Raw genomic sequence first — 26,845 nt, 5'->3', positions numbered from 1 at the left:
ACCTCTGGGAACTGCCGCCAGGGCTGGCAGGACAATCGTGGTGAGAGTTACCCTGTGGCGTGGGCCAAGTGCCAGGCTCTGTCCTCAAGCTTCACTCAAAAGCTTTTACTCAGGCTGGCTGAGTGGCTCAAGAGGTAAGAGTACCTGCTTAGCAAGTGTGAGGCCATGAGTTCAAACCCTGGTGGCACCAAAAGATGAAAAAAAGATTTTTACTCATCCTAGCACTCCTTGAGGAAGATGTTATGCCCATGCTCTGGATGGCAGAACTGAGGCTTAGGGACGGGAAGAAACCTGCTCAAGAGTGGTGGCACTGGGCTCTGTATCTGGACGGTTAAGTGAAGGTCATGTGTGCCAGGCTCATCAGGAGCCAGCCTGCACCGAGCAAATCCTCTGAATCATGGCCCAAGGAAGCAGTGGGGTAAGGAGTTTGGACCTCATTCCAGGTGGTGAGGAGCCTGGACTCTTTCCATGGGAGGGTGGTCTGGGAGGGGTGCTGTGGAAACCCCCCAGGCAGCTGGGGATCTGCAGGGCAGGGCAGAGGCAGTGGCTGCAACATGGCAGGTGACACCCTGGGGTCAGCCAAGGTGATGGGCAAGAGGGCTGATGAACCTGAGGAGAGGCTCAGCTGACCTTGACAGCTGAGTGGATGGCTGATGGGAGAGAAGGTGGATGGGGAGGCGAAACTTAGCACAGGGGTGGCACCTCCAGCCAGGGGGAAGAGAGGAGGGGGCAGGAACGGGAGGAGGCTGAGGTCAGTCAGGCTTGGGGTGGTAGGGACCTCAGATCCAAGGTTTAAACTAAAGATGGGGTGTGGGAGTGCCTTGACCAGGGATGTTAGGGGATGGGATGGGCAGAGAGTTCACTGAGAGTTGGGTCATGTTAGGAAAGAAGCCCGAGGGCCTATTTTGAGCACGCCCATCTGTGCAGGAGGCAGAGAAGGGAGGCCAGGAAAGGCTGGGAGGACAGGGAGATAGGACAAGAATCACAGCTGGAGGACACGTAACAGGGCCCCAAGTCAAAGGCTGTGAGAGGGTCCAGGAGAGATGGGCCCCGAAGCCCAAGTGAAGCCTGACAGGCGGGTGGAGGTGGGGCCTTGGCAACCAGCTTTAGCAAGTGGTGGGGACCGGAAAGCAGAGCACCGAGCGGTGGGAAAAGAAGTGGTCAGGACTGTGCACAGCACTGTCTGCACAGCCCTGCGACCTGCCCGGCCACCGGAAGGTTTCCCAAGTCACTGAGTGAAGGAAGAGAAGACAGGCACAGGCACCTCCTGCACAAACTTTTGTGAGAGGAAGATGACTGGCTTTCCAACAAGACTAGGGAGGAGGAAGAGGCCAGAACCAGGATCCTGGGAGACGGACGGATGCCCACGTGGAGGAGAAGGGGTGGCAGGAGGAAGAACTCTCTAGTTAAAGAAAAAAACAAGGCTGGGGACAGCAGCACCCAATATCGCCAACTGGTTCTTCACTCAACTCCAGTGGTACCTTGAGCAAGTCTGCAATTCCTTAAGCCTCTGGACCAACGGGGGTCGTGACCCCACTCTCCTTTTCTACCAGGCATGACAGAGGCCAGCCCTGATGTGCTGGGATCAGCCTGTCCTGGAGTGTGAACATTTCAGAGTTCTTTCAAGCTGACTGTCAAACCAAGCCATCATTAAAAATTAAATTACAGGAACTTACATTGAAATAACTCACAGTAACAAAGTCCTACGTACTCATGCATGCCTCTCTATCCGTCCGTGGGGCACAATTTACTGCGCAGTGGGGCACACCTGTGTGTCGGGGCCATCATGCTGGGAGCCGGAAGAAGGGCATGGAGGCAGTGTTTACGCCACAGAAATTGGCAAACACCACAAACCAGGGCTGTCGACCCCAGTCAGACAGTTGCTAACTACTGGACTACTGGACAAGTGTCTTACAGAAGCCTCCCCAGGAACCTAGACAGGGGTCCTGGCATTCCCACGACTCTTTTGCAAATCTGTCAAAGCCTTATGGTGACCCCAGCTCACAGAGGAAAGGACAAGTGGCTCTGTCTCAGGGCAGGAGCTGAAAGAGCAGGACTTCACATACCCAGGCTGAAGAGGTTGACTGCTCCATAGTCCAGGAAGTAGCAGATGTGCCGGGCGTTCTTGGACATGGAACTGAAGGTGTGTGCACAGCTGGACACGAGGGGGTACACACAGCTGGTACACATGTACACGAGCATAGGCCACGAGTAGCTGTCATTCTGGATGTCCGTCATATACAGTGCAGTCACGAATCTCCACACAAAGAACCTGGAACACAGCGTGGACCACTCACTCAGCCTCCTCTTAAACCCTGCCTGACCATCTCCTGCCCTCTGTTCCTTGGCACGAACAACCCTTGTGAGTTCTCACTTTGGTGTAATACCTGGCACTGGGGAGGCTGGGGGGAGCCTCGCTCTAAGTTGGAATGGGCAGGTGGATAAGAAGAGAGGCTCTAGGTTTACCTAATCCCATCTCCTCCTTGCCATGTGGTAATGGAATCTCTCTTACAGCGTCTTGCCTCAGTGATTCTCCAGCCTCAGCGTGCATGCCTCCAAGGACAGAGGGGCTCATCACCTCCCATAGCAGCTCCGCGTGTGGAAAGTTCAGAGACGCTACACAGTTCTGCATCGGAGCTGCCTGACCCACGACCCACACATGGGGTACCACCTGCACAGGGCCTCACTTCTACACATCACGCCTGGAGAGCTGGCTCTGTTTCCCACAAGCTCCTCCAAGGAAGGAGACTACAAAGCTTTTTACCCAGTACCTGGGAGGAGTGTCACTAAGCCCTGTGGCTTAAGTGAAGGCCAAAACAGATCCTTCTGTCAAGAGATCATTCTTAGTGCTGCTTCCTTAGGGCATCTCCGTGCAGACTTCCCAAGCCCTCCCCATTGCTCAGTGGATCGTCTCCTGAGTGCCTGGCTCGGTGTAGGGAGCTGTGAGCATTGGAGTCGCTTAGCCAGCTTGGCTCAGCTGTGCATGGACCTCAAGACTCACGAACAGTGGTGTGCATTTTCTGCAAATCTCAAGCAGCCTAAAGCACCTGTGGTTCATCTACCAATGGGAACACCTAGCTCAACTTGACTAAGACACAGATGGTGGGATCTCCACAGGAGACCCATGGGAGAAAGGACAGAGGTTGGGGACACACATCAGAGTTGTTCACGCTAGCTAGAAGAGCTCTTGATAAAAGGCCCAAAAAACAAGTGGCCCCAACAGCTCACAGGGAGGAGAAACATGGGCTGAAGGAAGAGCCTGACTCTATTCCATCCTGCAACATTACAACTTATTACCATGTACACTTATTTTTTTTAAGACAGGGTTCAGCTATGTAACCTAGCCTGGCCTTGAACTCTCAATACCCCAAGGGTTGGGATTACAGCTGTGTGCCAGCATACCAGGCCAGCACGTTTTCATGTATATAAAAATTTCGTGATAAATGACCACCTTGAGCAGGACCTCAATATCACCCCTGCAACCTGGGTTGCAGCCCCCAGGGCTGCCTGGCTTCTCTAAAGATCACTCCACTCCACCCCAAGACTGAGTGTTTCTCTCTCTTCCACTGGGTGTCTGCTGGAATCAACTCCCCTTGCCCCAACCTGTATCTCTCTTCCCACATCTGGTCAGGCTGTCTATTCCCTTCTGGAGCACAGGGACCTTCTCTGGCCCATCTCCACTCAGCAAACTCGGATCCTCCTAGTCTCCTGGCTTCTCAACATGATTGAAAAGGGAGTCCAGGACCAGCCTGTGCCACCACTCTGCTGTGTGATGTAAGGAAGCCACCCCTTTGCCGGTTGCATCTATGTCAACCCACAATGGTCTGAATGGGACAGTGGCCTAAATGACCTCTGAGGTCCTCTTAACTGTGATGTACAGTTGACCTTCCAAATCCATGGACTCCACATTCTTGGATTCACCCAAAACATCCGGGGAGTGGGAAACTGTACCTGCACTAAGCGTATGCAGACTTTTTTCTTGTCCTTTCTCCCCAAACTGCAGTGTAAGAACCATTTACACTGTGTCAGGAGCCATATATAATCTAGACGTGATTTACAAAGGGTACAGAAGGACGTGCCTAGGAGATATGTAAATACAAGGGAGCACCATGGACTTCGGTATCTGCAGAGTTCGGGGACTGGTCCCCTACAGAGACTGAGGGATGGCTGTATTCGATGTGGTGTGTGATCTGCCCTACCTCTCCCATCATTAGGCAAAGATATGAGGTGTGCAAGGCCCCGTCTTTCTCAGCAAGGCCCCTCCTGGCCTTCCTGGAACTCTCATTTTTCATCACTGTTTCCCAGAGCCTTGCTCTCACCAGCTCCATTACAGAGCTGCCCGACCAAGGGCCCCCCATGGCTGTGGTTCCCAGAACACCCTCAGCTCTGAGCCTAATGCCTTTGCCAGCGTCCCCTTCCCAGTCCTCCCAGCAGCCCCAAGGGAAGTGCAGGCTGCCATGCCTGCTTCACAGGTGGAAAATACGGAGCTCAGAGAGATGAATTGACTCGCCCAAGCTAGAGGAAATTTCACCAGGCGTTCCAGAAGACCCACGAAGCCTCCGAGGCTGAAGGAGATGGAGGTAAATTACCATCAAATCAAAGGAAGCCCTGGGGAGCCAGGGGAGCCCGGAATCCTACCACGATCCACCGTCTAGGGCTCATTCCACAGCAGACCCAACTTCTCCCTCTTCCACACACTCACCAGCACCTGTGGGGTCCCCCAAATCCCAGCGTGGAGTGTCAACCCTCCCACCAACTGTGTTTTTGTTTTGTTTTGCGGTACTGGGATTTGAACTCAGGGCCTACACCTTAAACCACTCCACTAGCCCTTTTTTTTGTGATGGATTTTTTTCAAGACCAGTGTCTTATGAACTATTTTTCCCAGGCTGGCTTGGAACTGTGATCCTCCTGATATCTGCCTCCTGAACAGCTGGGATTACAGGCATGAGCCACCGACATCCGGCACCAGCTGTGTTTTAAAGAAGCCCTGGTCCCTGGGAATCCTGAAGGAGACGGCTGATGGAGGGCCCAGAAGGTACCAGAAGGGCACCAAGTGCGTCCAGATGTTGAGTGTCTCATTGGTCATTTGGAAAAGGCTGAGCATACAGGCGGTGGCAGAACTCTGTGGATGCCGGTAGCCGAAGAGGATGCCCCGCTCATGGAACACCTGCAGGGGAGACATGGGGGCAGAGGTGAGCTGACAGGTGGTGTGAGGGTTTTAGGAGGGCTGTCTCCAGCTGGCATGGTGAGCCTGGGCACTTGACTGATCCCTTCACCTGTCAAGGGCTCCCCTCTCTCTCCTCTCTCCTCTCTCCATCCCCCTTCTTCCCTCCTGGGAGCTTCTAAAATCCCACGCCCTCCCTGCTGTCTGCAGCCAGTTGGAGGAGGGGGCAAGGGCCAGGCTCCCTTCGGAAATCCAGCCTGTCTTTGCATTCCCAGATGCACTTACTTGGGGCATGAATGTTGCCTAAGGAGCCCTTTTGCACCCTGTGCCCGGGGCCTGCAGCCGGATCTTGGGACACCTTTATGGTTGGGTAACATAGATGCTGTCTGTCTGACCCAGCAAGCCCCAGATGTCAGGGGCCAGTGGGGCGATCTCTGCAGAAGATCCCCCAGGGCCAGGCGCATTCACAGGCCACTTCATAAAGGCCTTCTGATGACGTGGTCTATGATGCTCAGCTGGACTGTGGGAACAGGAGGCTGGCCACAGAGCAGGGCCACAGAGCCACCCCACCTAGTGAGAAACTTGGATTGGTCAGGTAGGACATGGGCTATTAACCTGCCTCACGCATTGTCTGACATCCACTAAAAACAGGGAGAGAATAGCAAAGCAGGAGGGAGTGATATTAAGGGAAGAAAAGTAGAACGTGAATTGTAGCCCCACAGGATTGTAAGAGCCCTGGGAATGTGACCTCGTGGTGGGGCAGAGGATGGGAGGACCACAGCCAAATGAAGAGTGACTTGGTGAAGGCTGTAGGATCATGGGAGACTCCCACCCCTCCTGTGGGCTTAGACCAAGCTTTCGCAGTTTTGACACTGGCATTTGAGCTGCATCATTCTTTATTGGGGAGGGGGGCAGCCTCTACATCATCCGGCCGTGTGCCTGTCTTCTACCCACCAGATTCTGGTAGCTTACACTGGGTCCATGTACACACACACCCCCATGCAATGTTGTGACAACCCAAAACACCTCCAGATATTGTCAGAGTGCCCAGGAGGTAACATTTCCAGTTACGCACCGCTGATTTACGTGGTTCAAAGGCTGTCACAACATTTGAAAGATAAATTATATGTGAGTGGGTGGACGGAGGCAAATGGTTAGAAGGACGACATTAGTCATCATGACAGAAGTCAGGCCACACTCATTCTAAAGCAATCCCTTTGGATTTCTGTGGGAGGGAAAGGCTGGAAGAACTCCAACCTCACCACACCTGTTACTTGGCCACCACTTTTCTCTTAGAGAGGCTGGGATATAGCTCAGTGGGATGGCACATGCTAGGTACACATGAGACCCTAGGTTCGAGCACTGAAAAAAAATGTACTATAGGAACAAAGACAGTATAAGCTGCTATGTTCCCAGGCAAAAGTCCCCGGGAACAGTAAAGAAAGGGAGGGCTACCAGTGTAAAGAGCCACTGATGCCCAGAGATGCCCAGTGACTTCGAGCTGTGCCATTGCTTTCAGCTCAGTGCCTCACCTGTGATGTGGGAAGGCAGTCAGCCAGGTGGTAGGTGTGTCCCCTTCTGCAACCACTCCAAGCTTTAGGCAACCTTCTGAAGGAAACATGGTTCCCAGGAGCTTCTCACTGTTCCTATCCCCCTCCCAAGCTTTTTCTTTCTAATTTTTTTATTTTTTGTACAGTACTAAGATTTGAACTCAGGGCCTACACCTTGAACCATTCTGCCACTCTGTGATGGGTTTTTTCGAGATAGGGTCTCGTGAGCTACTTCCCTGGGTTTTGAACCACGAGCCTCCTGATCTCTGCCTCCTGAGTAGCTAGGATTACAGGCATGAGCCACTGGTGCCTGGATCCTTTTTAAATTTTTTAAATGAACTAAAGCACTGGATGCTTATTAAAATGCAAAGGCTCCTGAAAGGAGCAGTTATTATTAATTATTCACTGCATATGAAATAGTTTAGAGCCTTGTTAAAAATTGCTCAATAACACTTATGAAAGCACAGCAAGGAGGACTTTCTTTGGGACTATCATGATACCTATGGAGATGACTACAGTGGGGGCTCAACTCTGAATACAGCCTGAGCACTAAGGAACTAACAGCCAAGAGCAGACAAGAGCAGCACGGGTCAGTGGGTGGAAAATTACTAAGCGGAGATGTAGGAATAAGGGGATCTTGGCTAAGTTAACCCAGTAGGATTCCTATTGCAGACAGGCCAGGGTGTTGGGACCTCACCTGGGGATGGTGGAGGATGAGGAATGTGATCAGATATCAAGAATGGGGGCTAAACTGACTGGCAGGTGGAGAAAGAGACCCCCCCCCCGCCGACCATACTTAGGAATCTAGTCCCAACCTGGGGAGGAGATTTTGTCACCCAAACCAGGGCTGGGCATAGATGGAAAGAAACTGCCTCTGTCTGACCTGCAAGGCTGACAGTAGCTGTGAACTAGGGAAGGATTTAAGGCAGTGCCTGAGAAACAATGACAGGTAGATAAAGGTGGATAAAAAGGGGGATCCTTCTGACCCAAGGCAGAATGGTTCCGGCTCAGGGTAAGAATGACCTGTACCTGCCCTCCCCAACTTCAGCCGCTGTTTATGGGACCACATTGCTAGTGCCTAGGTCCATTCCTGCTCTGAGCAGCTCTGAGCACAGGAAAGGAGATGCTGGCTGCCACCCCAGCCTCAGGGGAGGTCGTCCCAGATCCTGCACTGTGTGCATCCACACAGCAACTAAAGGAGCAAAACATGTGAAAACAATTTGACCTCAAAGGCAAATTACCACCATTGCCTCAAGTGCTGAAACCTGCCTTCGTTTCTAGGTGCCCCCAGGTTAGTGGGCACCTGCTTATTTGCACAGCAGAATTATTCGTAGGACTCCACTTTGCACCATGGGTAGCAGGCTGGGCAGCTTAGAGCAAAATGAAATCAAATCGAGTGCAGCCTATTATTTGGGAGAGAGCACCCCCAGGCACTCAGAGAAGAAGGCACATCAGCCAGCTTTTCCTTTTAATGCCTACCGCAGGCTCAGCATCCAGAAAGCTCTGTAGCCTGCCAACGCCTCTGCTCACCTGCTAGCTGACGCCTGAATTCCACCGTGTTTTAAATCTTTGGTTTTTTTCTAGCTATTGAATTGCAAATCACCTGGGGAAAATAACTGAGCATTTCTGGCTGGTGGTAAATGAAAGTAGATTTTGATAGCAGGAAGGGAAGTGGCAGGCGGGGACACCATTAGCAAGTGCACTTTGCATTTTCTGTCCAAATCCCACTGACTTCTCACAACCGCCCTGGAAGGAAGGCAGTGTCTTTTATAGTTCCCATTTTGCAGAAAAGGAAACTGAGGCCTGGGGAGGTTAGAGAATTTATCCAAGTCCCCAGCAGCAGTGGGAGTGATGGTGAAAGCCAAGTGCAGACCAGACTCCACCTTCCTGGCATTGTCTGTCACTGCTGCTGCTGAGAGGGCTCTGTTGGGGGATGGAACTCCGATCCCTTGACCTGTGGTATTATTTTGGACTGTCAGGTACTTCTCTGAGCCTCAGTTTCTTCTTCCTTAAGCATCATTACTTAATGAGGAAGGAATTCTACTCCCTCAAATTCAGTGTTTAAGTCTTAAACCCCCAGAGCCTCTGAATGGCTCCTCCGAATTTGGAGATAAGGTCTTTCCAGAGGTGACTAAGCTAACACAAAGCCATTAGAGTGTGTCCTAATCCAGACTGGCTTGTGTCTGTCATAGAGGAAGTAGGGACCCACAGAGAGACACTGGGGCAGTGTGCACAGAGGCAGCAAGAGGGTGGCCACCTGTCCATCTGTGAGCCAAGAATAAAGGCCTTGGAAGAAACCAACCCTGCCGAGACCTTGATCTCAGACTTTTGCAGGCAGAACTGTGAAAAAATAACTTTCTGGGTTAAGCCATGGGGTCTGTGGGATTTTGTTACAGAAGCCCTAGAAAATGAATCCAGTGCTGCAGTGAGGACTCACTCCCTAAGCCAGCGCCTCTCCCACTGTCTGCTACAGGCGTCTGCAGGTTCCCAGGGCAAACTGGCGAGGCAGCTGCCTCTGGCTTCAAAGCCCAGCTCCTGCCTCTTCTGTGTGCTGTCACCTCCAGCCTGGTTATCTTGCTTTGTTTTGTTGTTTTTCTTAAGCAACCAAATTTGATATGGAAGCAACAGAAAAAATAGATTTAATCGAAATTCTAAAAGCATTCCTAGCAAGGTTTGGCAGCCGCGGCTGGACTTGCTCACTAGGAGAACTGAGGCTTTCTTTCAAACAATTCAAAGATTGCATCGCATTCTACAAGTCTTCCCCAGCAGAAGGCATCTTGATGACTGACACACACATCAAATGTGGCCTGAAACCACTCTCATTCTTCCGGTGAGAAAACCAAAGAAGATCTGCTAATCCTTTGGATTTAATTCAGATAAGGTACATGGTACCTGCAAAAAATCAGTGGAACAGGAGAACAGGAGACACATGGCAGTGATTCTAGATTTGAGATCTCCGCTGATATTTGTGGGATGTTGTTAGCTAAAGCCTACAATAGGGCTGGGGCGTGGGTCAAGGGTCAAGGGTCAAGGGGTTGTGTGCCTGCCAGCAAGCATGAGCTAGGGCCTGAGTTCAATCCCCAGGATCAAAAAGGAAAAAGCCTACAAAGGAAACCTAGATTTGGCTATTTCACTTCCAAAGGGATTAAAACACATATTTATTATTTTAGGTATGCATTAGATTTTTCTAAATCAAAGGAGTCACATATGAAATAGGTAATAAAACAGCATTCCAATAAAACAAAATTAAGTCAGGACTGTTTGTGAACTAAGAAAGAGAAGATACACAAACAAATAGCCCTGAAATATTAATTTCTGTGGAGACTGCTTTTCTGGAAATTAATTTTGGCTGAGCAAGGTCCTACTACTTTCAGTTTCTTTACTTTTTTTTTTTTTTGGTGGGACTGAGGTTTGAACTCAGGGCTTCACATCTTTATATCTTTTCTTTAAACAAAATAACCGAATAAGGACTGTACTACCCCATGTGTGGTCTTGAGAAAGTAAACGGACCAATATGAGATGGTGACATAGAAAATTAAAATATTTGGGCTTCTCTCTTAGGACCCTGCCAGCTCTGGGAGCTCCAATCTTTGCTACTTCTCTATCTCCTGCTTTACTCACAAAAAATTAAATTAAATTGAGTTAAAATATTTAATAGCTCTTGCTTAATGTGATCGTCACATGCGGCCTCATTGTGATGTTTGAACTCGATATGTAAAGTTTATATTCCTTTCTGATTCTAAATATGGATTTAACCATAACTCTCAGTAATTCCACTAGTTCTACCTCAGCAGAACTGAGCAGAAACCAGCAGAAGTTCCTTCTAATTGAATTAACTTCTTAATTTCTTATCTAAGTACCACACAGTGACTCAACAACAGCTGTCTAACTTGGCATCATTGTCAGTAAAACACAAATTACAGGATAATGTTGATTACAGCACTGAAACTCGTAATTTTGTTGAAACAAAGGCCATAAAAATAAACTTTATGGAATAAATTAATAATTTATGAATTATTGTGTTTTCTAGTACTCTTTCAAACCTCACTTATCCATCAACACAACATCCAGATATGTGTAATAATAATTAAATTCAGTTAGCTTTGATATTGTGCTGACTTTAGCTATATAAAATTCAGAGCTTTACTTTTTTTGGCTTGCTTTTTTTTTATTTTGTTTTTTGTTTGTTTGTTTGTTTGGTTGGTTGGTTGGTTGGTTGAAACAGGGGCTCGATTTATAGCTCAGGCTGGCCTCAAACTTACAATCTTCGTGCCTCAACCTCCTGAGTGCTGGGATTACAGGTGTGCACCACCCCACCTGGCTACATTTGTTGGTCATTGTTGTGATGAAGAGAGAATGGTTTAGGTGGAGCAGAATTGTCCTGTTTTCCAGCTTCATCTGCATCTTAAGTGTTTGGACATCTGCTCTGTGGCTTGCACCTGTCCTCCTGATTGTAACTCAGCACATGTCACTTGAAGGTCACTGCAGGGCAGGGTTTCCCAAACCCATTTCACAGATGAGAAAACCAAAGCTCAGTGGAGTGGCGTTTCCAAGACCATCGTAGGTAGCAGAGCCCAGATGTGAGCCTTGGCCTGCTGGGTTGCAAAGCCCACGCATGCTCAGTGCATCCAGCCAGGAAACCCAGGACTGCTGTGTCATAGATTTCAGGAGGACAGAAGGACCTAGAAGAGTGGCTGGGGACTCCAGTCCTGGCAGTGATGGTCGGTTCGATGTCAGGAAAGGTGCTCTGACTAAAGCAATGAATAGGCCGGGCAAAGCTGTATACCATCTAGACACATAAGCAAAAGAGAACAAAACAAAGGAAGGCACCAAGCACAAAAACAAAGGAAATCCAGGGCCCTGTGGAGTCAGTTACTTTGCTCATCTGAGTTTCTGCAGCCAGACTATAAACGAGAGGTGAAGCCTGAGGCGTCGAGGGCTGGGAGTCTCAGAGGGACCTTGCCAAGGAAGCAGGGATTCCAAGGCTGAGCAAATGTGAAAAAATTCCACCAGGAAGAGTGGAACAGTTTTTGGAAAACCAAGTAAAACTAAAGACAAAACTATCCCAGGAATTCTGAGGCAGCAGCTAGTCTTTCTATGTTCACGGTCCAGGGACTCTCAAGCAGAAAAGGTACTTATGATAGAAAGAGGTCAAAGTTTTGCAGTTCCTGGATTAAGTCAGCAAAGCAAACGCAAAACCTCCCTGAAGGATTTACCTAGACACAAGCATGCAGAGCACCATCAGGGAGAAGTAGCAGCTGCTGAAATATGAAATAAGTGGGCTCAATAAGTTTAAAGACACGGCTGGAAATATAAACAGGAAGAACCGGGAGTGGTAGCATATGCCTGTAATCCTGGCACTTGGTAGGTGGAGGGATTCCCACTTTGAGGCCAACCTGGACTACGTATGATACCCTGTATCAAAAAAACAGAGGAGAAAAGAGAAGGGAGGGAGGGAGGTAAGAGTGAGGAAAAGAGGTAAGAGGGAAGGAGAAGTAAGAGGGAAAGAAGAGGGAGGGAGGGAGGGAGGGAGGGACAAAGGAAAGAAGGAAGGAAGGAAGGGAGGGAGGGAAGGAGAGGAAAGGAAGGAAAGAACAAAAGGAAGAAATACAAAGAACAGGAAACGTGAAACAGTCAATTAGGACCGAATATAACTTTTTTGTTGTTGTGTTTTGGAGTCCGACTGGCATTTGAACTTAGGGCTTCACGCTCAAAAAGCAGGCGGTCTACCCTTGATCCACACCTGCTAGCCATTTTGTTCTGGTTATTTTGGAGATGGGGGGTGGGTCTCATAAACTATTTGCCCAGGCTGGCCTTGAACCTTGATCCTCCTAATCTCAGCCTCCTAAGTAACTAGGATTACAGGCGTGAGCTACCAGGGCCCAGCTAGAACCTAATAGAACTTTTAGAAATTTAAAAAAAATGAAATTAAGAAGACACTGAAAGCACACATGAAGATTCGACCTGTCTGGAGAGAAAATTAGTCAATGAAAAGTTGATGCAAAGAAAGTATCCAGAAGGGAGAGAGATTGAGAGCTAGAAAACAGGAGGAAGCAAATGGGAGTGACCGAGGCCAGCCATCCCTAAGGGGAAGCGCAAAGCCTGGGCACGTGCGTGCATTAGCTCGCTTTCGCAGAGATAACCAGGATGTTTTCAGCATTGTCAAAATCCCCCTGCTGCTCAGATCCCAGAAGCGGGGTGAGGACAGCTAGTCAGTGCCTCCCCGTCAAACCCTCCCTGTGCTTCGTCCACTCCTCAGGCCACAGCCCAGTGACTAGTCCTAGTTAACACTGCTTCTAGGCCAGGGCAGCTTAAAGGTAGAGTCCGTGCATGTCTGAGGAGCCCCTCCTGACGTCCCTGCAGGATGGGCCTTGCAGGCTCCAGGGGAATGGCTTTCGGCCACATTGCTACCCTGCAATGTGTGGTGGGGTGGCCCACATGCACTGATGAGGGCACACAGCCCTGGCCTCCCGTGCCCTTTCAGGACAACTCTGAGGACAGGACAGACCCCCCCACCCCAGCTCAGAGCCACCTGAGCCATGCAGCACCTCTGATCCTATCCCTGTTCCTCACTTCCTTAGCGTTTGTTCCTGAAAACAGCCCTGCTAACTTCTTGCACACAAATCTAGCTCAGTCTGTTTCTGGGGAAGCCAAGCCAAGATAACCCTCTCTTCCCTTCTGTGGTGACCCCGGAGGCCACATGTCCCAGCTGGTGCAACCATCTCCTGATGGTGGCTCTTCCATCTGTAGGGTCCCTCTGTCGCCAACTGGCCACTACGCTGTGTGAAGTGAAATTAATCTTTGCAGTGTAAGGTCATGGAGGTATTGGGCTACTTCACTAACCTCAGCTTAATCTACGCCTCTGTGCCTAGCTATGTATGTTAAGATAGTTGAAGTAATCACTGAACTACTAGACTTAAAACATGTTTCTAACATTAATTATAAAACAAGTAGAGGGGAAAAGTAGAATGCGAAAAGGAAAAAAACAAAAATAAGAACATAGAACTCAATCCAAAACAAGTAAGGAAAGATGGCACAAGAAGAGAAAACAGGACAAATAAACTTACATTAAGACAATTGAAAAAAAAAAGACAATTAAGTCGGGTGTGGTGCCTATAAGCACAGCTACTCCAAAGGAGGAGGTGGGAGGATCACAGTCTGAGGCTAGTCTGGACAAAAGACCCTATCTGAAGAATAAAATAAAGCCAAAGGAGCTGGGTGCGAGGCTCAAGTGGTAGAGCAGCTGCCTAGCAAAAGCACAAAGCCCTGAGTTCAAACCCCAGTGCCGCCAATAACAGAGACAATTAAAATTAATACATATGTATCAACAGTCACTGTAAATAGTAACAGATTAAACTGTCTAATTAAAGATGCTGCCAAGCTTGAAATCCATCCATGGGATGTTTGCACAAGACAGAACTAAACTACAACAACCGGGAAGGATTAAAGAGTCAAGGGAAAGCCAGGCGCTGGTGACCCACACCTGTAATCCTAGATACTCAGGAGACTGAGATCCAGAGGATCGGGGTTCAAAGCCAGCCCCAGGAAAGCAGTTTACAAAACCCATCTCAACAAAATCCAATACATAAAAGGGCTGAAGAAGTGACTCAAGTGGTAGAGGCCCTGCCTAGCAAGTGTGAGGTCCTGAGTTCAAACCCCAGTGTCACCAAAAAAAGAAAGAAAACCCAAAAACTAGATGAACCAACCAAACAAGAGGACTTGGACATATTGATGGAGTCTAAGACACAAAACATCATCACTAGATATAAACAGAATCAGAACCACTACAAAGCAAGAACTTCATCAGGAAGACACAGGCTCAAGGCATATAAAGCCAACTTAACGTGCGTACGAAGAGAGAGTCACAAATCTGCAACATGGCAGAAGACTTTCACACACCCCAAACACGAAGTGATCTTATGGACAGACATGGAATTCCACCCTCAACAGGGTGGAATCTTCCAGCCATACTTGGAAGATTTGTGATGGAAACCGATCACTGGCTAGGCCATGAGCTGGTCCGAACAGATTTCAGCAATTAGAATGGCAGCAGGGGTTGGACTGGGGCCTAGCTCAGTGGTAGAGCACTCGCCAGGTGTGTGCAGAGCCCAGGTTCCATTCCCAGCTCCACACACACACAAGAGCCAAACATGCTTCTTTGGAGTTGGTCGTCTGGGCCTGGCCCAGAGTTTACGAACCACTCCGGAATGCATGATTCTAACATTATATGGTCTTTAAAAAAAAAAAAAACAGGCAAGAATCCCCAACTCACTTATGGTTGGCATAACTTGAGTTCAGGCAAGGACAGAATAAGAAGGGAAAATTATAGACCAGCTCGTTCAAGCATCTGAAGCAAATTTTTAGCTGACTCCAGCAATCGATTTAAAGGACATTGCATCATCACCAAGCTGAGTTAGGCCAGGAGCAGAAGGTTGGGTTAGCATTGGTGAAACAATGTAATTCATCACGTGAACAATGTAAATGAATCACATACAACTGTCTCGAGGATTTACTGAAAGAACAATTGTCTTGTAAATTTCATAATTAAAGGGGAACATCCTAGCAAACTAGAATTATTCAGAATACCCTTGCTGGTAGTATGGCTTAGGTGGTACTTGCCTATGCAAGCATGAGGCCCTGAGTTCAAGTCCCAGTACTGCCAGGAGTGGGTTAGGGCTATCCTTAATCTAACCAAGTGTGGTGGTGCACACCTATAATCCCAGCAGGAAGATGGCAAGTTTGAGGCCAGCCTGGGCTGCATTCTGTCTCAAAAAGACAAACAGCAATAACAACATCCTTTGTCTGATAAGATAATTTACACAAAAATATAACATGGCAAGATGCTGGGTGCATTCCTTCTGATTACATCAAGGACAGTACAAAGATGGCTGCTGTTATGACTGGTCATATTTTAATAAGCTCCCACGAGGTCTGGCGCTGGTGATTCAAGCAACTGCTTTGGGAAATTCTCGGCTGGAGACACCATTTGCCTGTAGGGACGGCTCCTTGCTCCTGGGTGCTGAGCCCACTGACCTAACGCCACCCAGTCACGCGTCTGGCTGTGTCCCTTCCTTCATGAAACTTCCATTTTCCTTTTCTCAGATCTTCCCAACAGCTCCATGAAGACTTCACAGACCTCACCTGCGTTTTACAGATAAGGAAGCTGAGGCTCAGAGCAGGTTGAGGAGGTGGCAGAGATGCAGCCGGGGGAGCGGGGACGGGGGGCGTTGTGTTCTCGGGGACCCTGTGCTCCTCAGCTAGGGTGCCTGGGACCCTGGGATGTGTTTGCCTGTCACCCATGGATCAAGGCTGTAGTTGAGATAAGCTTCTCATTAGACACAAAACGCTTTCCAGCAAAGGGCCCCGTGATGCTGCATTTGAACTTGCAATTCAGACCTCAACCTTTGTCTCTGAACTAAGTCTGTGTAGGAGTCAACACTTAGGTATTTATTCCGTTCCCTTAGGCATTTCTCCAAATCTTCAGTAATCCCCTAGGGCACCCAGACCTGTTTTCAAACAAGGGACATTAAAAGTTATGAGGCACATATTCAAGGCCTACTTTCTAAGCGAAGGGACGAACGAGCCGAGCCAGGGTTAGCATCCTGTTGATGCTGAAAGCTGGTGGATGAGGCCCAGAGAGGGTGAGGAAGGGGTCTAGACCACAGAGCTGTCTGGTATAAAAAGAAAGAGGAAGCCATGCAAGGCAGCCTGCAGAAATCCAACCGACAGCTACTGAGGAAGGAACCCAGAAAGGGGGAAAGCAGAGCCTTCTTCAACCAGAAATCAGGAGAAGTAGGGGCGGCATTCGGTGTGAGGAATAAAGACGCGTGGATGCGGCTAGGGAAGGGGCTGTGGATGGGAACTGGTAGGGGTCAGACCAGGCTGGCAAAGGAGATGAGCCCCAGGCTGGAGGGCCAGGGTTCGAGCCTGGGGGCAGAGCTTCTCAGATACCCCTGACAATCAATCCTTGCTCTTCAAGGTCCCCGGAGGGTGCAGGGAGTTGACAGACAACGCAGCCAGCATTGCTGATGTGCTGCGGTGCCGTGAGCATCACAAGAGTTAATCTCACTGACGCCGAAGGCACCGCAGCCTGGTCTCTGTGTCACAGACGCAGAAGCTGAGGGACAGAGATGGAATGCCTTGCTGGACATTGCTCTGCACACCAAGTATCAGAACCTACAGGCCTCACATTGGTGTGTAGACTCCCGTGTTAAAACCCACACAGACCACAGGCGGTGGGCTTTGCCCTCACTGCGAATGCTTCGCTTTAATCCACAAATGCCTTCTGCCCGAGGCTTCTGTGTCTCCAGCTGGTGTCACCTCAGTACAAAGGACACCATTATCCCCAGTTTATGAATACTTGGACAGTGAGGACGGGGTCACCTGCAGCCCTCAGCCTCTCCAGCCACCACCCAGTCCCAACTTCACGATCTCCATCCACTGACCCCCCCTTCCTCATCACTCCCACCCTGTGGACGAACTCACAACCCAGTCGACCAGAACACCTGGGAGACAGCGAGGCAGACGCCCATCATTCCCACTCCAAAGGTCCCCCGCCCTGCCCTGTGATCCCCCTGCCTGGCCTTTGCACATCTGAGTCCTTCTGCCAGGTATCCATGCCCACCTCCCAATCCTGTCTACTCCTTAGACTCCTCATAAAGATCATGATGCCGTCCCCAGTCCCTTCTTCCCCTGTGACAGAAGCGACCAACGCTCTGGGCTGGAGGTAGGGCTCAGGTGGTAGAGCCGCTGCCTAACAAGCTCCAGGCCCTGAGTTCAAATCCTCAGGACTGCAAAAGAGGTGACCAATCCCTCCTCTGACACTATCTGTCCCTAACCCACTTTACAAAGTACTCATGCACATTAAAAAAAAAAAATTGTTGCTGTTTTTTGTTTGCTTTGCCGCACTGGGGATTGAACCCAGGGCCTCACCCTGGCAAGCACTCCACCACTTGAGCCATGCCCACAGCCCTTTCGGGTTTCTTTAGTTATGTTTTTGCGATAGGGTCTTGGTGTCTTTGCCCAGCCTGGCCTTGAACTTGAGCTCTTCCTGCCTCCACCTTCCTCCCTAGTGACCGAGATAACAGTCACTATAATGGCTATTTGGTTTGGTTTGGTTTGGTTTGCAACAGGGTCCCCCTGTGTAGATGAGGCTGGCCTCAAACTCTAGATCCTCTAGTGCTGGGATTATACAAGTACACTACAGCTCCCAGCACATTCAAAAAATCTTCCTTTCCTAAGGACAGGATTTGTGTGCAAATTTTCTCTGATACTGTGGAGTCACACCTTGCACATAGTAAGTAGTCAGTAAAAATTTCATGAATACATCAAAGACTCTGCATTCCTGCTAGTCAGTGGCGCTAACGCTCTGACTAGCAGAATCATATCAGGTCAGGGAGAGAAGTCGCTGGCCCCTCGAGAACAGAGGCGGGCTGTGCTCCTGTCCTAGGATGCAGCCTTCTTTAGAGTTCATCTGTTGCTGCTGCCTCCCTCATCCCCTCCCACCAAAGAGCTTCTCCCCACCCCATCTTCCAGGAGCCTCCTGGCTTCAGGCTTTCAGGCTAGGGCTTAGCAGATGCCTTTTCACCTTCCATTCCCCGGTGCTGAGTTGTGGGAACTGTTTTTGGGGGAGGAGGCCATCAGGTGAGTAGAACAGGGCTCTCGCCTCTGTGATGTCCTCCACGTGACCTTCCCATGATCTAACATGGCTCTTCCTCAGCCCCGAGGGAGGGAGGCTGACAGCATCATGTACTCTTTGCAAGGGAGGGGGGTGTCCTAATTTGTCACAGCACACACAGACTGCTGTCCCCAAGGCTTGATAATGCAGTGTCTGTGAGTTCCACCACACGGCCAGGATGGCTTCCAAACCCAGGATCCCAAGGAAGGGGAGCGCTAAGGGCCACTAGGCAGTGCCCCCCACCGCCCCGACCCAGGCCTGGCCTGGACCTTCTGCAAAAGAGTAAGGCTGTGCTGAGGTGACAGCACCACAGGAGGACCCTAAAAACACGCCTCCTGCTGGCCAACTGCTGCTGGCTTCCTCTCCTCAGTCCAGCTCTGTGACCTTGATAATGACTTGGCTTCAGGATGGAGCACAGGTGACACAAGGAAGGACCACAACTTCTGCACTGTAGCAATGGCTTCCCTGTCAGGCCTGGTGTATGCAGGGGAAGTAGGAGGAACTCATTTTTGCAGGAGGACTAGGAGGGGTGGGTTGAGAAGGGGCCTGTGTAGAACAGACAGGTGGCAGACAGACAGTCCCCGTTCCCCTGTTGGGCACAGCTGGAACTCACCACTGGCATGGACAGAAGACGTACCTGGGGCACCTGGTCTATGGTGAATAGCCTGGGGAGCTTCAGGCTTAACATCTTCTGCTGGGTTGACCAGGCAGGAGGGGCTCAGCCCCTGCCTCTCACCGGGTGGGCCTTACTCAGAGCTCTGACATCCTGGATCCCCCCAGTGGCTTCCCTGGAAGAGGTCAGAGGAAGAATCAAGGTCAGTCTCCTCCCAATGCCAGCAGTATCAGCAAAGTGAGATTCCTCAGCCATGGGACACAGGCATCTAGTGTGACCAAAGACAGAGCAAACTTCCTTCAGAGCAGTGCAACACTCAGACTGCAGAGTCCTCACTGCAAGAGCACTGGGACGGAAATTAGCTCCTCCTATGGCTGACTGCTCAAATCTGGAGGTTGTCTCCTTCCAAGTCCATATGCTGGAGCCTCGTCCCAAATGTGGCAGAGAAGTAGGACCTCTGAGAGGCAACTTGGCCATAGGGCTCCACCCTCCTGAGGGAGCCTGCCTGGCACTTTGCCACATGAGGATGAGATGAGATACCCCATGTAGGGGATGGGTCCAGACTTGGTGTCTGGCGGCTCCTTGATCTTGGACTTTCCCGCCTCCAGAACTGTGAGCAATAAGTTTCCGTTGGTTTTAAATCATCCAGTTTATGGTACTTTGTTACAGACAAAGACAGTGGTCAGGAAGTTGTGCCTGGTCAGGGCCTGAGAGGTCACTCCCTCTCCTCGTGTGACATTTGAGGATCAGGAAGGTGCAGTGACCTCCCCAGCGTTGCACAGTTGGGGACAGCAGAGACAGCTGGTAAACACACAGTGGTATCTAAAACCTGAGCCAGCATGTGGACAGAAGAGGAATGGAACCATGCTCCAGCCCATGGAAGGAGAAGTGGCTCTCGCCGAAGGCTGACCAGGCCTCAGTCACCAGAGATGCATGAAAGAACCAGGCCGGCCAAGTAAAGCCAAGGCACCTGTTGGAGACAGCAGCCTGGAGTGGTAATGGCTGGAAGGCAGGGCTAAGGCATTTCAGCAGCCACAAGGAATGTGACACAGCCACCACTCTCAGGACAGACCTAAGAACAGGAAAACACCAGCTGGCTACAAAGGAGGAACAGAGCAAGGAGTTACCACAGTGGGGCTTCCTCTCCTCTCCTCCCCGTCAGCCAGAGGGCTCCTTTCCCTGCCTCTGCAGGTCAGGGACCCTGCCTGTCCCTCCCCATGGCACCAGTCACCTTCCTCATGTGGTCATGCACCCCCTGTGGGGAGCATGTCCCTTCAAGGGAGAGGCCTGGCATCCTCGGACCTTCAGCAAACGATGACTTAACGAAGCAGTGCAGCTCATCCTGTGAATCTAAAGTGGCTTTCATTTTGTGGTTTGTTTACGTTTTGCTTCTTTTCTAGTTCTTCATGTTCTCTGTGCTACGATCTGAAGCTATGTTCCAACTACAACCTGTTCGTGTTCTGCTGCCAGCAATGTTTCTTTCACTATGCACAATAGGTGAAAGGCGGGATGACTCGAATAGCCACCAGGAGATGAAGGCACGAGCAGAAAGTGGTCCGTACAATATCATCGGCCTTAAAAAGCACCCCTCGGCACCTTCCCACGTCTGCATCAGCAAGCTTCTCCCCTCTCAGAGCACCAGTAAGTCACCTAGTGGCAGGACGTGAGGCAACCTGGGGAAATGCCCAGTGACCAGGGGAAGCAAGGCTGGGTCTCCACAGACTGCCCACCTGCTGTGTGGCCCGACACTCCCTGGATTAGACTTAGTATCATGGCAAGAAAAAGAAAGATGCCTCAGAATTTCAAGACAGAATGAGATTTCATTGTATGATTGTGCTGTTTTATTGTCCTTTCTTCTGTTGACAATACCGGAGTGGCTTTCACCTTGCCCCACAGCACATGGCATGTGTAAGATGACCAGACAAACCGTGAAAAATGGGGTTGGGGGGGCAGGACACAGTGGCACAGGATCCATTTGTTTCTCCTCTGGCTGCTACTTCCTGCACTGCTGTCACATGGGGCTGGCAGAGTGGCTTAAGTGGTAGAGCACCTGCCTTGCAAGTGTGAGGCCCAGAGTTCAAACTCCAGTACTGCCAAAAAAAAAAAAAAAATCCATGCCTGCTAGCACATCTACCAGGTGGAAAGTAAGGGCAGGGTTACATGGGTCCTTGGCTTTCTCTGCAGCAGCGTTAAGGAAAAGCTGAGAATTCAGCAGATATAAAATTATTCAGCTTTGTGACACACAGAATAGCCGACAGCAGGCACCCCTGTGCCATTCTGCCTCTTCATCATACAAGGAAAAAAAAGACTTGAGTGAAACAGTCCTCGTCTCTGAGAAACAGATAAAATAAGAAACGAGACTGACACCCACCTAGACTTTTCAGGGTTCTCCGGAGAGAAAGAACCAGAGCGCATGCAGAGGCAGCTGGACACACACAGGAGAGGAGACTTGTTACGGAAAGTGGCTGACATGATTTCATGACCTAGAAGTGCCCAAGGCAGGCTGTCTGCAGGCTGGAGACCCTGGAGTGCTGGGGAAGCTAACGGTGTGACTCAGTCCACGGCCGGAGGCAGAGAAGCCGGAGGCTGCTGCAGGCCTGGGAGTCCAAAGCCAGAGAACCAGCCGTTCTGCTGTCCAAGGCAGGGAAGGAGGGGCCCTGCTCTGTCACGCATTTGTGTCCTCTGGAAACGAACAGTCACAGACACAGCTGGAAGTAATGCTTTGCCAGTTCTCTAGGTGTTCCTTAATCCTGCCAAGTTGACACCTTAAATTGGCAACCAAACACCCTCTCACTAGCATGGTCACCTGAAGAAGGAAGGGACCCGACCCACTCACCCCTCTGCACCAAACCCGCTCTGGCTGTCTTCCTCTCCACTCTGGCTGTGGCATCTGGTGGGCCTGGCACAGCAACAGAGGGCAGGGTGCTGGCTTCTAACCACCCAGGTTCAAACCCTGCTCCACTATGGTCCTACTCAGCCCTGTGGAAGTCACCTAGTGACAGCCTCAGCCTCCTCTTCCGTAAGATGAAATAACAGCAGTATTTTTTCACAGGGCTGTTGATAGGACAGGTGAGACAGATAGGACACCTGTGTGGAGGGCCTGCCATAAAGAAAGGTTCCCACAAACACTCACTGTTATTTTTGCAATGGTTTGAACAGGAAATGTCCCACTGGATCATATCCTGGGGGCTTGGTTGCCAGCTGATGGGCTTTTGGATTGTAAGGACTTTGCCTTCACGAGTGGATTAATCCATTGAACTGTTGGGTTCTGAATAGACCATTGGGAGGTGGTGGGACCTGGTTGGAGGAAGTAGACCACTGGAGGCTTGTCTTCGGGGGCCATGTCTTGTCCTGGCCCCTTCCTCTTAGGGTTCTCTCTCTGTCCCTGGCCACCATATGTCAGCTGCTCTGCTGTGCCACACCCTCCCCACCTTGATGAACCACTGAAGCAGGAAGCCAAAATAAATCCTTCCTCAAGTTGTTTTCCTGGGGTATTTGGTCACAGCAATAAAAAAGTAAAGGACACAGTTATTAACTGTCGGGCAGAATTAATTTCATATTTTACGCACAGCAAAAGAGAGACATTGAAAAGTGAGGGGACCGCCCAGGTCACACGGCTGGCAGGGGGAGAGTTGATACTCGGTTACTGGTTTGCCTGAAGGTCTGTGAGGAAGTTGGGATGGGGAGGGATGTTGATGGTCCTTATGTTGCGTCATTGAGTTGAGAAATAGAAACTACAGTCTCAAGTGGCATGGCCTGCCATCTGCAGGCCCTCGGTTTTGTCCTGTCGCTAGAGAACACATTTATACGGATTCTCACTGGGAACCTAATCCCCATGTAATGTTTTGATGACCTTCAGGAGGCGAGGAGGTCGTAAGGGCAGAACGCTGATGAATGGGACACATGCCCTTACTAAAGAGGCCCAGGAGCTCATGTGCCACCTGCCCTGGGAGGACACAGTGTCCATGAACCAGGAGTGGACCCTTGCAGACACCAAGCCAGCTGGAGCCTTGGTCTTGCACTTCCAGCCTCCAGAATTATAAGAAACAAATTTCTGCTGCTCATAAGCCACCCAGGCTATGGTATTTTGTTTTAGCAGCCTGAATGGACTAACATTTTAGGGGATGGAGGTTATAATTGTGGTTTAGAGACAGAGAGAGAGAGAGAGAGAGAGAGAGAGAGAGAGAGAGAGAGAGAGAGAGAGAGAGGAGAGAGAGATCACTTCTGCATCTACTGTAGCCGAGAATGTCCATGTCTTTTTGAATTACAGTGAAAACCTAGTAACACAATGTTAGAGGTGTGTGTTTACTTTAAAGAAGAGAACTGACTTAATTAAAGAGGATTAAGACACCAAGACTTAACTTCTCCTTGCTTCTGGGAGAACATGGGAATACAGAATGCTTCCCAGGACGTATAACCTCCCAGCCAAGCAGTGGATCTCTTTGCCAGTTAAGCAAGTTGAGGCAAACTCTCGGGTAAGACCAAACATGACCCCATTTCAAAAGTGGGAGCTTTGTGTGTGTGTTGGGTTTTTCTACCATCCATGGAAGTAAAACCTCTCTTACTGATTGGTTGGGTTTTGCATCTAACGTAAATGCTTATAATTGTCAAGAGCTGGCTGGATGACACTCGGTGCCTACAGTAAACAATGCAGATATAATTCAGTCTAGCATGACCTCACTGGTCTTTTCAGTCCCCTCTGTCACCAGTCACACTCTTTGTTCTATCACTGAAAAAAACCAGAGTATAGTTTCCACTCTTCAACAGTAGCTTGGTGTGTTGTCTTTTTTGCACAGGTCTAGAAACAGGGTTGAGTAAAACCAAAGGGCATCTAAGATGAAATCAAAACACAACAGAGTTCTAAGAGCTCGCCAGAGGCCTGGTGTTCCATACAAGACCCCAGGTAGAAGAGGGTTCCATAGCTCTGCAAAGGTTGGCGGAGGGGTGATGAAAGGGGGTGGATGTTGTAATGTACCCACAAGGACAGGTTGAGGTACCCTGACATAGCCTTAAAAAATAAGAGGGCAAGTGCTGGAGGTGTGGCTGAAGTAGACTGCTTGCCTAGATAGTGCAAGGCCTTGAGTTCAAATCCCAGTACTGCCAAAGGCAGCGGGGAGGGCAAATCATAACAAAACCACTGCTGAAAGGTTTAATGTTAGGACTCTAGATACAGGGCGAGTGAAATTAGCAAGAGGTGACATCTACACTTGGCTTCTCATGCCGCTGAGGCTGGGGGACTTCCCCCCCATTCTTCAGTTTCCTTCCCCAGAAAGCATCAACTACACACTGTGAATTCCAGGTGTTAAAGGCACAGCTGGCAGACCTAGCCTACCCACTATGTTGGCACAGGAGGTGACCAAATATAAGTTGATAAACTTCCCATGACAGGGTCCAAAAAGTTGATAGCTTGTAGTAATGCAAACGAACCCGCAAACTTTCTCTTTGTAGCATTAATTTATTAATTTAGTTGGAATCCCCAACCATATCCAATACATTAATTTAAAAAGTTTTTCCACTCACGTTCCACAGAAATAAGTACATTTGAAATGTTCATGTGAATCTTCAACATCAGTATCATCTTCAACTAGTCACTTTTTTGAGCCACTGTTTCAGTGAAAAATATTCTTGCATCCCATACTCCAAAATATGGCACCTGAGGACTCAACTGAAGGAGAGTGGGAGCCTGCAGAAGCAAGGTGTCTCTCTGTCTCCTGCATTCCTCAATCTCACCCCTTCCTCTTCCAAACAAGCCACAAAGCCCAGAGGGGTCATTGTGTCACCTCTCCCTTGGAGACCCTCATTCCAGAGGGCCTTGCTCCCCATGGTGAGGAAGGATGGCTGCCCAGAGAAGCCAGGCTGGCCTTGCCAGGGTCTTCGCCCAGACCCTTAGCACTAACTCACGCCCTTTCAACTATTCGCATTTCCACTTGTCATCAAAGCTAAGCATCAAAACAGTTTTCCCTGCATCTTCAGCCTTTTTTTTTTTCTGAAGGCTCTAGCGTCACACAAAACTGATTAAAATGCTGGGTGCTGGTGGCTCCCGCCTACAATCCTAGCTACTCAGGAGGCAGAGATCAGGAGGATTGTGGTTTAAAGCGAGCCCAGGCAAACAGTTCTAGAGACCCTATCTCAGAAAAACCCTTCACAGAAGAGGGCTGGTGAAGTGGCTCAATGTAGACCCTGAGTTCAAATCCCAGTACTGGAAACAAACAAACAAACAAACAAACAAAAAACACCCAAAACTGTGATGACATAAACTTGTTCTGCTTTTCTCTTGCTAACCTGTCTTTCATTACAGGATGTTGGGGCAACCCTACACTTGGAAATCTGCACCTGAAGCTGTGCTTAGGGCTCTGCTGAAAACTGTACCCCAAGTTCCCCTATTTGTATTTGCTATATTACACTGGCTGCAATTTGCTAATTTTAAATACTTTACACAGAGAGTGGGATTTGGAGGTGTTAGTTTTAACGGTACCCCTGGGCAGTGGTGTTTGAAAGGCCAGCCACGAATTCTTACTCCAGAGAGCACGGCTTTGGTTCATTTTGGGTCTACACCAGAGGGTCTGCTTGTTGCACAGTGAATGCTGTATCACTGGACAAACAGAGTGGGGTCGGAGAGATGTGAATTAGTGAGAAGGGGGTCACGGGTGTGGCATGGGTGTGGCACAGGTGTGGAAACAGGCGTGGGCAAAGGCGTGTCCTGTGTGCATGGACAGGTGCACCTATGTTATGCATGGGAGGCTACTGCTCTGAATGAGCCCACAGGAGCTCTCCACGAGGACTGGAACCCAAACAGAGGCTCAGAGGAAGCCACCAGGTAACCACTGTCTCAGCCTGAAGTGAACTTCCAGTCAAGGTGTGCACCAGGGCAGCGGGCTCATCCTGCTGCCTTAATCTGCCCTTTGTGCCTGGTAGCTCAAATAGATATGGACAGTGGGGACCCAGCCTCAGCTGGTCACTGTGCTGTGTCACCACCAGCCACTGAGACTGGGGGAGGGGGTCTTACACTTCTCACGGACCTCCAAATACCAACAGAGCCTAAGATAGTCTTTCAACAAACATCAGACACTATTGCTGAAGTCACAGTGCCATTTCCACACAGAAGACAGAAAAAGTGCTGTCGATTATAATCACGGGACGTCCAGATAGAGATGGATCCCGATCTCAGTGCTGTTCAGATGTTGGAGTTGATGGATGATGAATCCACGCCAGTGAGCGACTGGCTCAGGAGGGCCACCATCACTGTCTTCACATTTTCCCTCTGCTCCTGAAGGAGTCATCGAAGGCTTCACTGCGGCCAGAAGTCCACAGTCCTGGTAGCGAAGCAAATCTCCACCTGACTTCTCTCTCTCCTCTCTCTCTCTCTCTCTCTCTCTCTGAGTGGATTGTGCCAGGTGTGTGATCACAAACATGGCTGACATAACAGGTTGTCAGGACATTTCCGTTGAACAGCCCGGTGTTCAACATAAAGGAACGCAATGACCCTGATGTGGAAACTGGGGAGATACTCAACCGTAATACAACGTCCTTTCGTTTTGGGGAGGGCGCGGTACTAGATTTTGAACTCACAGCCTCATGCTTGCCGGGCAAGTGCTCTACCACTGGAGCCACACCAGTTTTTGTTGGTCTCATGCTTTTGCCCAGGCTGGCCTCAGACCACAGTCCTCCAACCTACCACCTCCCAAGTAGCTGGGATTACAGAAATGCACTACTATGCCTGGCTCCCACTTCCACTTTTCTGAAAAATATTCTGTTGGAAAACACAATACTCCATTCACAGTTAGGCAGCTCAAGGAAGAGGCCAAGGCTGTGACATGGGAGGGGGTGACTCCCATGCTTGC

At 49.8% G+C, this 26,845-nt stretch overlaps 1 protein-coding gene across 6 annotated transcripts in view; it reads right to left on the bottom strand.

Moving 5' to 3' along the window:
* Paqr5 (progestin and adipoQ receptor family member 5) overlaps nt 1-26,845 on the bottom strand; it is a 73,935-nt gene that overhangs the window by 18,760 nt on the left and 28,330 nt on the right. For 4 of the 6 annotated variants that reach the window (XR_012444059.1, XM_074062031.1, XM_074062033.1 and 1 more), the window contains exons 2-4: nt 19,029-19,179; nt 5,040-5,167; nt 2,067-2,272 (exon numbers count right to left, since the gene is read on the bottom strand). Coding sequence is in view for 5 of the 6 variants with exons in the window: in XM_074062031.1 (XP_073918132.1) it covers nt 2,067-2,272; nt 5,040-5,167; nt 19,029-19,079 (385 nt within the window). In the remaining variant the exon portion in view is untranslated. The other 2 variants (XM_074062034.1, XM_074062035.1) reach the window with 2 other exon arrangements.

Source organism: Castor canadensis, chromosome 19, assembly GCF_047511655.1.
Source record: "Castor canadensis chromosome 19, mCasCan1.hap1v2, whole genome shotgun sequence".
Classification (NCBI taxonomy): domain Eukaryota; kingdom Metazoa; phylum Chordata; class Mammalia; order Rodentia; family Castoridae; genus Castor; species Castor canadensis.
Note: the sequence above shows the minus strand (reverse complement) of the source record. Positions and strands in the feature narration are given on the sequence as shown.